General features: G+C 45.3%; 1 protein-coding gene across 1 annotated transcript in view; it reads left to right on the top strand.

Moving 5' to 3' along the window:
* LOC127915531 (exocyst complex component 6B-like) overlaps positions 1–14491 on the top strand; it is a 116900-nt gene that overhangs the window by 45000 nt on the left and 57409 nt on the right. Inside the window, exon 7 of the mRNA XM_052495705.1 lies at positions 8674–8856. Within this exon, the coding sequence (XP_052351665.1) occupies positions 8674–8856 (183 nt within the window). The remainder of the gene's footprint in view (positions 1–8673; positions 8857–14491) is intronic.

The following is a 14491-nucleotide window of genomic DNA, read 5'->3' as shown; positions in this document are numbered from 1 at the left end:
TTTCTCTGTCTGGGACTACACTCTCCCTTTTCTCTGGTGTGTCTGGGACTACACTCTCCCTTTTCTCTGGTGTGTCTGGGACTACACTCTCCCTTTTCTCTGGTGTCTGGGACTACACTCTCCCTTTTCTCTGTCTGGGACTACACTCTCCCTTTTCTCTGGTGTGTCTGGGACTACACTCTCCCTTTTCTCTGTCTGGGACTACACTCTCCCTTTTCTCTGGTGTGTCTGGGACTACACTCTCCCTTTTCTCTGGTGTGTCTGGGACTACACTCTCCCTTTTCTCTGGTGTGTCTGGGACTACACTCTCCCTTTTCTCTGGTGTGTCTGGGACTACACTCTCCCTTTTCTCTGGTGTCTGGGACTACACTCTCCCTTTTCTCTGGTGTCTGGGACTACACTCTCCCTTTTCTCTGGTGTGTCTGGGACTACACTCTCCCTTTTCTCTGTCTGGGACTACACTCTCCCTTTTCTCTGTCTGGGACTACACTCTCCCTTTTCTCTGGTGTCTGGGACTACACTCTCCCTTTTCTCTGTCTGGGACTACACTCTCCCTTTTCTCTGTCTGGGACTACACTCTCCCTTTTCTCTGGTGTCTGGGACTACACTCTCCCTTTTCTCTGTCTGGGACTACACTCTCCCTTTTCTCTGTCTGGGACTACACTCTCCCTTTTCTCTGGTGTCTGGGACTACACTCTCCCTTTTCTCTGTCTGGGACTACACTCTCCCTTTTCTCTGTCTGGGACTACACTCTCCCTTTTCTCTGTCTGGGACTACGCTCTCCCTTTTCTCTGTCTGGGACTACACTCTCCCTTTTCTCTGTCTGGGACTACACTCTCCCTTTTCTCTGTCTGGGACTACACTCTCCCTTTTCTCTGTCTGGGACTACACTCTCCCTTTTCTCTGTCTGGGACTACACTCTCCCTTTTCTCTGTCTGGGACTACACTCTCCCTTTTCTCTGTCTGGGACTACACTCTCCCTTTTCTCTGTCTGGGACTACACTCTCCCTTTTCTCTGTCTGGGACTACACTCTCCCTTTTCTGTGTCTGGGACTACACTCTCCCTTTTCTCTGTCTGGGACTACACTCTCCCTTTTCTCTTTTCTGTGTCTGGGACTACACTCTCCTTTTCTCTGTCTGGGACTACACTCTCCCTTTTCTCTGTCTGGGACTACACTCTCCCTTTTCTCTGTGTCTGGGACTACACTCTCCCTTTTCTCTGTCTGGGACTACACTCTCCCTTTTCTGTGTCTGGGACTACACTCTCCCTTTTCTCTGTCTGGGACTACACTCTCCCTTTTCTGTGTCTGGGACTACACTCTCCCTTTTCTGTGTCTGGGACTACACTCTCCCTTTTCTCTGTCTGGGACTACACTCTCCCTTTTTCTGTGTCTGGGACTACACTCTCCCTTTTCTGTGTCTGGGACTACACTCTCCCTTTTTCTGTCTGGGACTACACTCTCCCTTTTCTGTGTCTGGGACTACACTCTCCCTTTTCTTTCTCTCACTCTCCCTTTTCTGTGTCTGGGACTACACTCTCCCTTTTCTCTGTCTGGGACTACACTCTCCCTTTTTCTGTGTCTGGGACTACACTCTCCCTTTTCTCTGTGTCTGGGACTACACTCTCCCTTTTCTGTGTCTGGGACTACACTCTCCCTTTTCTGTGTCTGGGACTACACTCTCCCTTTTCTGTGTCTGGGACTACACTCTCCCTTTTCTCTGTCTGGGACTACACTCTCCCTTTTCTGTGTCTGGGACTACACTCTCCCTTTTCTGTGTCTGGGACTACACTCTCCCTTTTCTGTGTCTGGGACTACACTCTCCCTTTTCTGTGTCTGGGACTACACTCTCCCTTTTCTCTGTCTGGGACTACACTCTCCCTTTTTCTCTGGGACTACACTCTCCTTTTCTGTGTCTGGGACTACACTCTCCTTTTTCTTGTCTCTCTGTCTGGGACTACACTCTCCCTTTTTCTCTGGGACTACACTCTCCCTTTTCTGTGTCTGGGACTACACTCTCCCTTTTCTCTGTCTGGGACTACACTCTCCCTTTTCTCTGTCTGGGACTACACTCTCCCTTTTCTGTGTCTGGGACTACACTCTCCCTTTTCTCTGTGTCTGGGACTACACTCTCCCTTTTCTCTGTCTGGGACTACACTCTCCCTTTTCTGTGTCTGGGACTACACTCTCCCTTTTCTCTGTCTGGGACTACACTCTCCCTTTTCTCTGTCTGGGACTACACTCTCCCTTTTCTCTGGTGTCTGGGACTACACTCTCCCTTTTCTCTGGTGTCTGGGACTACACTCTCCCTTTTCTCTGTCTGGGACTACGCTCTCCCTTTTTCTGGTGTCTGGGACTACGCTCTCCTTTTCTCTGGTGTCTGGGACTACGCTCTCCCTTTTCTCTGGTGTCTGGGACTACACTCTCCCTTTTCTCTGGTGTCTGGGACTACGCTCTCCCTTTTCTCTGTGTCTGGGACTACACTCTCCCTTTTCTGGTGGTGTCTGGGACTACACTCTCCCTTTTCTCTGTCTGGGACTACACTCTCCCTTTTCTCTGTCTGGGACTACACTCTCCCTTTTCTCTGTCTGGGACTACGCTCTCCCTTTTCTCTGTCTGTGTCTGGGACTACACTCTCCCTTTTCTCTGTCTGGGACTACGCTCTCCCTTTTCTCTGGTGTGTGTGTCTGGGACTACACTCTCCCTTTTCTCTGGTGTGTGTCTGGGACTACGCTCTCCCTTTTCTCTGGTGTGTCTGGGACTACGCTCTCCCTTTTCTCTGGTGTCTGGGACTACGCTCTCCCTTTTCTCTGGTGTGTCTGGGACTACGCTCTCCCTTTTCTCTGTCTGGGACTACACTCTCCCTTTTCTCTGGTGTGTCTGGGACTACGCTCTCCCTTTTCTCTGGTGTGTGTGTGTGTGTGTGTGTGTGTGTGTGTGTGTGTGTGTGTCTGGGACTACGCTCTCTTTTCTTTGGGGCTATTCTACTTTCTTCCTTCTCTTCTTTTCTCCTCTACCTCTCCATTCCTTCACCATCTGTCTGCTCTCCTGTCAGTCCATCACTTCCCCATCATACCAGACCACTAATAGCAGTAGCTTGTTCACACACACACACACACACACACACACACACACACACACACACACACACACACACACACACACACACACACACACACACACACACACACACACACACACACACACACACAGGGATGCATGGACTGACTCTGATTTTCTGTAATTGTTTTAATTCCTCTAACTACCCCATATGGCCCTGGTCTAAAGTAGTGCACTAAATAGGGATTAGGGTGCCAGTCCTGGTCTAAAGTAGTGTACTCTATAGGGAATAGGGTGCCAGTCCTGGTCTAAAGTAGTGCCCTATATAGGGAATAGGGTGCCATCCCTGGTCTAAAGTAGTGCCCTATATAGGGAATAGGGTGCCAGTCCTGGTCTAAAGTAGTGCACTAAATAGGATCCATTTGCCATTTGGAACGTAGCCTCTGAAAATAAATAGTAGCGTCCATTTAGGCATAATGGGGCTTTTGTCTGCTAGGAGGAGAGAAGGGTGGAGGATGGGTGGGGCTATTGTCTGCTAGGAGGAGAGAAGGGTGGAGGATGGGTGGGGCTATTGTCTGCTAGGAGGAGAGAAGGGTGGAGGATGGGAGGGGCTATTGTCTGCTTGGAGGAGAGAAGGGTGGAGGATGGGTGGGGCTATTGTCTGCTTGGAGGAGAGAAGGGTGGAGGATGGGTGGGGCTATTGTCTGCTTGGAGGAGAGAAGGGTGGAGGATGGGTGGGGCTATTGTCTGCTAGGAGGAGAGAAGGGTGGAGGATGGGAGGGGCTATCGTCTACTAGGAGGAGAGAAGGGTGGAGGATGGGAGGGGCTATTGTCTGCTAGGAGGAGACAAGGGTGGAGGATTGGAGGGGCTATTGTCTGCTAGGAGGAGAGAAGGGTGGAGGATGGGAGGGGCTATTGTCTGCTAGGAGGAGAGAAGGGTGGAGGATGGGAGGGGCTATTGTCTGCTAGGAGGAGAGAAGGGTGGAGGATGGGAGGGGCTATTGTCTGCTAGGAGGAGAGAAGGGTGGAGGATGGGAGGGGCTATTGTCTGCTAGGAGGAGAGAAGGGTGGAGGATGGGAGGGGCTATTGTCTACTAGGAGGAGAGAAGGGTGGAGGATGGAGGGGAGGGGCTATTGTCTGCTAGGAGGAGAGAAGGGTGGAGGATGGGAGGGGCTATTGTCTGCTAGGAGGAGAGAAGGGTGGAGGATGGGAGGGGCTATTGTCTGCTAGGAGGAGAGAAGGGTGGAGGATGGGAGGGGCTATTGTCTGCTAGGAGGAGAGAAGGGTGGAGGATGGGAGGGGCTATTGTCTGCTAGGAGGAGAGAAGGGTGGAGGATGGGAGGGGCTATTGTCTGCTAGGAGGAGAGAAGGGTGGAGGATGGGAGGGGCTATTGTCTGCTAGGAGGAGAGAAGGGTGGAGGATGGGAGGGGCTATTGTCTGCTAGGAGGAGAAGGGTGGAGGATGGGAGGGGCTATTGTCTGCTAGGAGGAGAAGGGTGGAGGATGGGAGGGGCTATTGTCTGCTAGGAGGAGAAGGGTGGAGGATGGGAGGGGCTATTGTCTGCTAGGAGGAGAGAAGGGTGGAGGATGGGAGGGGCTATTGTCTGCTAGGAGGAGAGAAGGGTGGAGGATGGGAGGGGCTATTGTCTGCTAGGAGAGAAGGGTGGAGGATGGGAGGGGCTGTTGTCTGCTAGGAGGAGAGAAGGGTGGAGGATGGGAGGGGCTATTGTCTGCTAGGAGGAGGGTGGAGGAAGGGGCTATTGGTGGAGGATGGGAGGGGCTATTGTCTGCTAGGAGGAGAGAAGGGTGGAGGATGGGAGGGGCTATTGTCTGCTAGGAGGAGAGAAGGGTGGAGGATGGGAGGGGCTATTGTCTGCTAGGAGGAGAGAAGGGTGGGGTGGGAGGGGCTATTGTCTGCTAGGAGGAGAGAAGGGTGGAGGATGGGAGGGGCTATTGTCTGCTAGGAGGAGAGAAGGGTGGAGGATGGGAGGGGCTGTTGTCTGCTAGGAGGAGAGAAGGGTGGAGGATGGGAGGGGCTGTTGTCTGCTAGGAGGAGAGAAGGGTGGAGGATGGGAGGGGCTATTGTCTGCTAGGAGGAGAGAAGGGTGGAGGATGGGAGGGGCGGGGGTTCAGAGGGAGGGAATGGGGGATCGAACTGGATGTCCAAATTATGCACACGTCTTTTCCGTTCACTCATTTGCTCTTAATTCCTCTTTTTTGTTTTGCTCGTCTTCATCAGTTCTGTCATCTCCTTGTCCTTCTCCTGGAAGGTATCCTCCTCCTCTCCTCAAATTTCATCTCTCTGTCATGCAGTGTCTGTCTGTCTTTCATTCTATATTAATCTCTTCATTCTGTCTCTCTCTCGGTTCTCTCTTTCTCTCGGTTCTCTCTCTCGGTTCTCTCTCTCTCTCTCTCTCTCTCTCTCTCTCTCTCTCGGTTCTCTCTCTCTCTGTTCTCTCTCTCTCTCTCTCTCTCTCTCTCTCTCTCGGTTCTCTCTCTCTCTCTCTCTCGGTTCTCTCTCTCTCTCTCTCTCTCGGTTCTCTCTCTCTCTCTCGGTTCTCTCTCTCTCTCTCTCTCTCGGTTCTCTCTCTCTCGGTTCTCTCTCTCTCGGTTCTCTCTCTCTCGGTTCTCTCTCTCTCGGTTCTCTCTCTCTCGGTTCTCTCTCTCTCGGTTCTCTCTCTCTCGGTTCTCTCTCTCGGTTCTCTCTCTCGGTTCTCTCTCGGTTCTCTCTCTCTCTCTCTCTCTCTCGTTTCTCTCTCTCTCTCTCTCTCGGTTCTCTCTCTCTCTCTCTCTCGGTTCTCTCTCTCTCTCTCTCTCTCGGTTCTCTCTCTCTCGGTTCTCTCTCTCTCGGTTCTCTCTCTCTCGGTTCTCTCTCTCGGTTCTCTCTCTCTCGGTACTCTCTCTCTCTCTCTCTCTCTCTCTCTCTCTCTCTCGGTTCTCTCTCTCTCTGTTCTCTCTCTCTCTGTTCTCTCTCTCTCTCTCTCTCTCTCTCTCTCGGTTCTCTCTCTCTCTCTCTCTCTCGGTTCTCTCTCTCTCTCTCTCTCTCGGTTCTCTCTCTCTCTCTCTCTCTCGGTTCTCTCTCTCTCTCGGTTCTCTCTCTCTCTCGGTTCTCTCTCTCTCTCGGTTCTCTCTCTCTCGGTTCTCTCTCTCTCTCTCTCTCTCTCTCTCTCTCTCTCTCTCTCTGTTCTCTCTCTCTCTCTCTCTGTTCTCTCTCTCTCTCTCTCTCGGTTCTCTCTCTCTCTCTCGGTTCTCTCTCTCTCTCTCTCTCTCTCTCGGTTCTCTCTCTCTCTCTCTCTCTCTCTCTCTCTCTCGGTTCTCTCTCTGTTCTCTCCTCTCTCAGTTCTCTCTCTGTTCTCTGTCTCTCTCTGTTCGTTATTTTTTCCTCTAAGTTCAGTAGTAGAAAGTTCAGTTACACTGGTGATTTTCAGACACACACACACACACACACACACACACACACACACACTAATGGGAACCGCATTTCTCTGTCTATGAAGTAGATCAAGATTGATGACCTCTATATAGTCACCACACACACTATGTGATGAGTGTCTTGTCTCAAAGCTCCTTATTTGACAAATAATTCACTGTCAGAAAGGACAGACAGGTGTCCCACTTTTACTCACCTCCGTCCTTGTCCTCTTTACCATCATCCCCCTATCCTTGTCTCCTCCCCCTGCCCTTGTCTCCTCCCCCTGCCCTTGTCTCCTCCCCCTGCCCTTGTCTCCTCCCCCTGCCCTTGTCTCCTCCCCCTGCCCTTGTCTCCTCCCCCTGCCCTTGTCTCCTCCCCCTGCCCTTGTCTCCTCCCCCTGTCCTTGTCTCCTCCCCCTGCCCTTGTCTCCTCCCCCTGTCCTTGTCTCCTCCCCCTGCCCTTGTCTCCTCATCATTAACCAGCTTGGAGACTCTAGTTCTCTGTTCTCCAACAACATATAGCACCCCGCTAACTAGCTAGCCATTTCACATCACATCGGTACACCAGCCTAATCTTGGGAGTTGATAGGCTTGAAGTCGTAAACAGCAGAGCTGCTGGCAAAATGCACGAAAGTGCTGTTTGAATGAATGCTTATGAGCCTGCTGGTGCCTACCATCGCTCAGTCAGACTGCTCTACCAAATCATAGACTTAATTATAACATAATAACACACAGAAATATGAGCCTTTGGTCATTAATACGGTCGATTCCGGAAACTATCGTCTCGAAAAAACAAGATGTTTATTATTTCAGTGAAATACGGAACCGTTCAGTATTTTATCTAACGGGTGGCATCCATAAGTCTAAATATTCCTGTTACATTGCACAACCTTCAATGTTATGTCATAATTATGTAAAATTCTGGCAAATTAGTTCGCAATGAGCCAGGCTGCCCAAACTATTGCATATACCGTGTCTCTGCGTTCAATGAACGCAAGAGAAGTGACACAGTTTCACCTGGTTAATATTGCCTGCTAACCTGGATTTCTTTTAGCTAAATATGCAGGTTTAAAAATATATACTTGTGTGTATTGATTTAAAAAAAGGCATTGGTGTTTATTGTTAGGTACACGTTTTATATGCTCGCTAGCAACTTACCGTGGCTTCTCACTGCATTCACGTAACAGGCAGGCTCCTCGTGACGCAGGTGGTTTGAGCGTTGGACTAGTTAACCGTAAGGTTGCAAGATTGCTGACAAGGTAAAAATCTGTCGTTCGGCCCCTGAACGAGGCAGCTAACCCACTGTTCCCAGGCCGTCATTGTAAATAAGAATGTGTTCTTAACTGACTTGCCGAGTTAAATAAAGATAAAAAAAATTGTTACACATTCATGTATTCTTCGATTTTCAGATTGTTATGAAAACTTGAAATCGGCCCAAATTAATCGGCCATTCCGATTTAATCGGTCGACCTCTAGTCAGAAAACAGCTAGGGGGACTCTAGTTCTCTGTTCTCCAACAACATATCATTAAGTATCCGAAGGGTTTGACCTGCAGCTGGCGCTTGTCGAACGTTCTCTGACGCACATCCACACACTTGAGGTTAGGTTGAAGTGCGACGCCGAACTCTGTCCTTCTAGGAAACAAAGGGGAACCAAACAAAAGGTTCCTACCTATTTAACCACTTGACAGGGCTTAATGACTTGGTTCTGTGTGAGCGAGGGCCACTGAGAGAGAGATAAAGAGACGGAGTCTCCCCCTCTTAACCATGGGAACACCCTTGTTGACACTCACAGTCAATTGAAGTTACCTTAATTAGCGAACTTCTAACGTTGACAAAAAGCCTTGACGTAGATCGTGACATAGGCTACGCCATAGGAGCTTCTTAAAACGAAGACTGCGCGCATTCTTCCTCTGTTTAGCTGTACATTTCTCCAATCTATTCAGAGCTTTCTACCCCTCTCCATTCTCTGTTCCTTCTCTAAGGATCAGCTGAACCTTGGTCTGTATAAAGAGAACTATTGGAATTGAAGAGGGGGGGTGAATGGAAAGAGGACGGTTGGAGTATTGGGAAGAGTGGTGCTTTGTTTTGAGGAGAAATGGAAGAGGGGATGATGGGTGACGCAATCTGTCAACTGTTTTGTCTCTTGAAGATTGTGTGTGTGTGTGTGTTTCATGTACATTTGTGTGTGTGTGTTTACCAGGCCCAGGTCCAGCGCTCTCTGGACAGCGCTGTGTCACTCCAACAGAGAGCTGCGGTTGGTCGACGGCTGAGGAAGGAGGCGGGACTAGGGGCGGTGTCTGACATTGACGGACAGGGCAGCAGCCCAATGTCTGAACAAGACTCTGGAGTACTGGATGTAGAGGATGAGGAGGATGAAGATGAGGTACTTGTTTGGGGATTGTTTGTGTGTGTAAGCAAACCCATTGAGACCAGGATCTCATTCAGAAGGGTGCCCTGATCACAGTAGCATGACAATAAAATACAATATTAAAACGGTGATCAATACGATATGAAACGGTGATCAATACGATATGAAAGGGTGATCAATACGATATGAAAGGGTGATCAATACGATATGAAAGGGTGGTGATCAATACGATATGAAAGGGTGATCAATACGATATGAAAGGGTGGTGATCAATACGATATGAAAGGGTGATCAATACGATATGAAACGGTGATGATCAATACGATATGAAAGGGTGATCACGAAATGAAAGGGTGATCAATACGATATGAAAGGGTGATGATCAATACGATATGAAAGGGTGATGATCAATACGATGAAGGGTGATGATCAATACGATATGAAAGGGTGGTGATCAATACGATATGAAAGGGTGATCAATACGATATGAATATGAAAGGGTGATCAATACGATATGAAAACGATATGAAAGGGTGATCAATACGATATGAAACGGTGATCAATACGATATGAGACGGTGATCAATACGATATGAAAGGGTGATCATCAATACGATATGAAAGGGTGATCATCAATACGATATGAAAGGGTGATCAATACGATATGAAAGGGTGATCAATACGATATGAAAGGGTGATGATCAATCGATATGAAAGGGTGATGATCAATACGATATGAAAGGGTGATGATCAATACGATATGAAAGGGTGATGATCAATACGATATGAAAGGGTGATGATCAATACGATATGAAAGGGTGATGATCAATACGATATGAAAGGTGATGATCAATACGATATGAAAGGGTGATGATCAATACGATATGAAAGGGTGATCAATACGATATGAAAGGGTGATGATCAATACGATATGAAAGGGTGATGATCAATACGATATGAAAGGGTGATCAATACGTAATGAAAGGGTGATCGATATGAAAGGGTGATCAATACGATATGAAAGGGTGATCAATACGATATGAAAGGGTGATGATCGATATGAAAGGGTGATGATCAATACGATATGAAAGGTGATGATCAATACGATATGAAAGGGTGATGATCAATACGATATGAAAGGTGATGATCAATACGATGAAATGAAAGGGTGATGATCAATACGATATGAAAGGGTGATGATCAATACGATATGAAAGGGTGATCAATACGATATGAAAGGGTGATCAATACGATATGAAAGGGTGATGATCAATACGATATGAGAAGTGATGATCAATACGATATGAAAGGTGATGATCAATACGATATGAAAGGTGATGATCAATACGATATGAAAGGGTGATCAATACGATATGAAAGGGTGATGATCAATACGATATGAAAGGGTGATCACGATATGAAAGGGTGATGATCAATACGATATGAGAAGTGATGATCAATACGATATGAAAGGGTGATGAAAGGGTGATGATCAATACGATATGAAAGGGTGATACGGTGATCAATACGATATGAAAGGGTGATCAATACGATATGAAAGGGTGATCAATACGATATGAAAGGGTGATCATACGATATGAGACGGTGATCAATACGATGAGACGGTGATCAATACGATATGAAAGGGTGATGATCAATACGATATGAAAGGGTGATCAATACGATATGAGACGGTGATCAATACGATATGAAAGGGTGATCAATACGATATGAAAGGGTGATCAATACGATATGAAAGGGTGATCAATACGATATGAAAGGGTGATCAATACGATATGAAAGGGTGATCAATACGATATGAAAGGGTGATCAATACGATATGAAAGGGTGATCAATACGATATGAAAGGGTGATCAATACGATATGAAAGGGTGATGATCAATACGATATGAAACGGTGATCAATACGATATGAAAAGGGTGATCAATACGATATGAAAGGGTGATGATCAATACGATGAGACGGTGATCAATACGATATGAAAGGGGTGATCAATACGATATGAAAGGGTGATGATCAATACGATATGAAAGGGTGATCAATACGATATGAGACGGTGATCGATACGATATGAAAGGGTGATGATCAATACGATATGAAAGGGGGTGATGATCAATACGATATGAAAGGGTGATGATCAATACGATATGAAAGGGTGATGATCAATACGATATGAAAGGGTGATGATCAATACGATATGAAAGGGTGATGATCAATACGATATGAAAGGGTGATGATCAATACGATATGAAAGGGTGATCCTACGATATGAAAGGGTGATCAATACGATATGAAAGGGTGATCAATACGATATGAAAGGGTGATCAATACGATATGAAAGGGTAATCAATACGATATGAAAGGCTAATCAATACGATATGAGACGGTGATCAATACGATATGAGACGGTGATCAATACGATATGAAAGGGTGATCAATACGATATGAAAGGGTGATCAATACGATATGAAAGGGTGATGATCTACGATATGAAACCGTGATCAATACGATATGAAAGGGTGATGATCAATACGATATGAAAGGGTGATGATCAATGCCGATATGAAACCGTGATCAATACGATATGAAAGGGTGATGAGACGATATGAAAGGGTGATGATCAATACCATGAAACCGTGATCAATGATATGAAAGGGTGATCAATACGATATGAAAGGGTGATGCCGTGATCAATACGATATGAAAGGGTGATGACGATATGAAACCGTGATCAATACGATATGAAACCGTGATCAATACGATATGAGACGGTGATCAATGATATGCCAGTGACTGAAAGGGTGATGATCAATACGATATGAAAGGGTGATCACGATATGAAACGGTGATGATCACGATATGAAAGGGTGATCCGATATGAAAGGGTGATCTACGATATGAAAGGGTGATGATCAATACGATATGAAAGGGTGATGATCAATACGATATGAAACGGTGATCAATACGATATGAAAGGGTGATGATCAATACGATATGAAAGGGTGATCAATGATATGAAAGGCCACGATATGAAAGGGTGATGATCAATACGATATGAAAACGATATGAAACGGTGATCAATACGCCGATATGAAAGGGTGATGATCAATGATATGAAAGGGTGATCAACACGATATGAAAGGGTGCCGATATGAAAGGGTGATCAATACGATATGAAAGGGTGATCAATACGATATGAAAGGGTGATGATCAATACGATATGAAAGGGTGATGATCAATACGATATGAAAGGGTGATGATCAATACGATATGAAAGGGTGATCAATACGATATGAAAGGGTGATGATCAATACGATATGAAAGGGTGATGATCAATGCCAGGGTGATGATCAATATGATATGAAAGGGTGATGATCAATACGATATGAAAGGGTGATGATCAATACGATATGAAAGGGTGATGATCAATACGATATGAAAGGGTGATGATCAATACGATATGAAATGATCAATACGATATGAAACGGTGATGATCAATACGATATGAAAGGGTGATGATCAATACGATATGAAAGGGTGATGATCAATACGATATGAAAGGGTGATGATCAATACGATATGAAAGGGTGATGACGATATGAAAGGGTGATGATCAATACGATATGAAAGGGTGATGATCAATACGATATGAAAGGGTGATGACGATATGAAAGGGTGATCAATACGATATGAGACGGTGATAATCAATACGATATGAAAGGGTGATCAATACGATATGAAAGGGTGATGATCAATACGATATGAAAGGGTGATCAATACGATATGAAAGGGTGATAATCAATACGATATGAAAGGGTGACGATATGAAACGGTGATGCGATATGAAACGGTGATCAATACGATATGAGACGGTGATCTATACGATATGAAAGGGTGATCAATACGATATGAAACCGTGATGATCAATACGATATGAAAGGGTGATCAATACGATATGAAAGGGTGATCAATACGATATGAAAGGGTGATCAATACGATATGAAAGGGTGATCAATACGATATGAAAGGGTGATCAATACGATATGAGACGGTGATCAATACGATATGAAAGGGTGATCAATACGATATGAAAGGGTGATCGATATGAAAGGGTGATCAATACGATATGAAACCGTGATGATCAATACGATATGAGACGGTGGTGATCAATACGATATGAAACCGTGATGATCAATACGATATGAGACGGTGATGATCAATACGATATGAGACGGTGATCAATACGATATGAAAGGGTGATCAATACGATATGAAAGGGTGATCAATACGATATGAAAGGGTGATCAATACGATATGAGACGGTGATCAATACGATATGAGATGGTGATCAATACGATATGAAAGGGTGATGATCAATACGATATGAAAGGGTTATCAATAAGATATGAAAGGGTGATCAATACGATATGAGACGGTGATCAATACGATATGAAAGGGTGATCAATACGATATGAAAGGGTGATGATCAATACGATATGAAAGGGTGATGATCAATACGATATGAAAGGGTGATGATCAATACGATATGAAAGGGTGATCAATACGATATGAAAGGGTGATGATCAATACGATATGAAAGGGTGATGATCAATACGATATGAAAGGGTGATCAATACGATATGAGACGGTGATCAATCGATATGAAAGGGTGATCAATACGATATGAAAGGGTGATGATCAATACGATATGAAAGGGTGATGATCAATACGATATGAAAGGGTGATGATCAATACGATATGAAAGGGTGATCAATACGATATGAAAGGGTGATGATCAATACGATATGAAAGGGTGATGATCAATACGATATGAAAGGGTGATGATCAATACGATATGAAAGGGTGATCAATACGATATGAAAGGGTGATCAATACGATATGAAAGGGTGATGATCAATACGATATGAGACGGTGATCAATACGATATGAAAGGGTGATCAATACGATATGAAAGGGTGATGATCAATACGATATGAAAGGGTGATCAATACGATAGACGGTGATCGATACGATATGAAAGGGTGATGATCTACGATGAAAGGGTGATCAATACGATATGAAAGGGTGATGATCAATACGATATGAAAGGGTGATGATCAATACGATATGAAAGGGTGATCAATACGATATGAAAGGGTGATCAATACGATATGAAAGGGTGGTGATCAATACGATATGAAAGGGTGATCAATACGATATGAAAGGGTGATCAATACGATATGAAAGGGTGATCAATACGATATGAAAGGGTGATCAATACGATATGAAAGGGTGATCAATACGATATGAAAGGGTGATCAATACGATATGAAAGGGTGATCAATACGATATGAAAGGGTGATCGATATGAAAGGGTGATCGATATGAAAGGGTGATCAATACGATATGAAAGGGTGATCAATACGATATGAAAGGGTGATCAATACGATATGAAAGGGTGATCAATACGATATGAGACGGTGATCAATACGATATGAAAGGGTGATCAATACGATATGAAAGGGTGATGATCAATACGATATGAAAGGGTGATCAATACGATATGAAAGGGTGATCAATACGATATGAAAGGGTGATGATCAATACGATATGAAAGGGTGATCAATACG

Source organism: Oncorhynchus keta, chromosome 35 (assembly GCF_023373465.1).
Source record: "Oncorhynchus keta strain PuntledgeMale-10-30-2019 chromosome 35, Oket_V2, whole genome shotgun sequence".
Lineage (NCBI taxonomy): Eukaryota > Metazoa > Chordata > Actinopteri > Salmoniformes > Salmonidae > Oncorhynchus > Oncorhynchus keta.
This window is presented reverse-complemented; position numbering and strand designations above follow the sequence as displayed.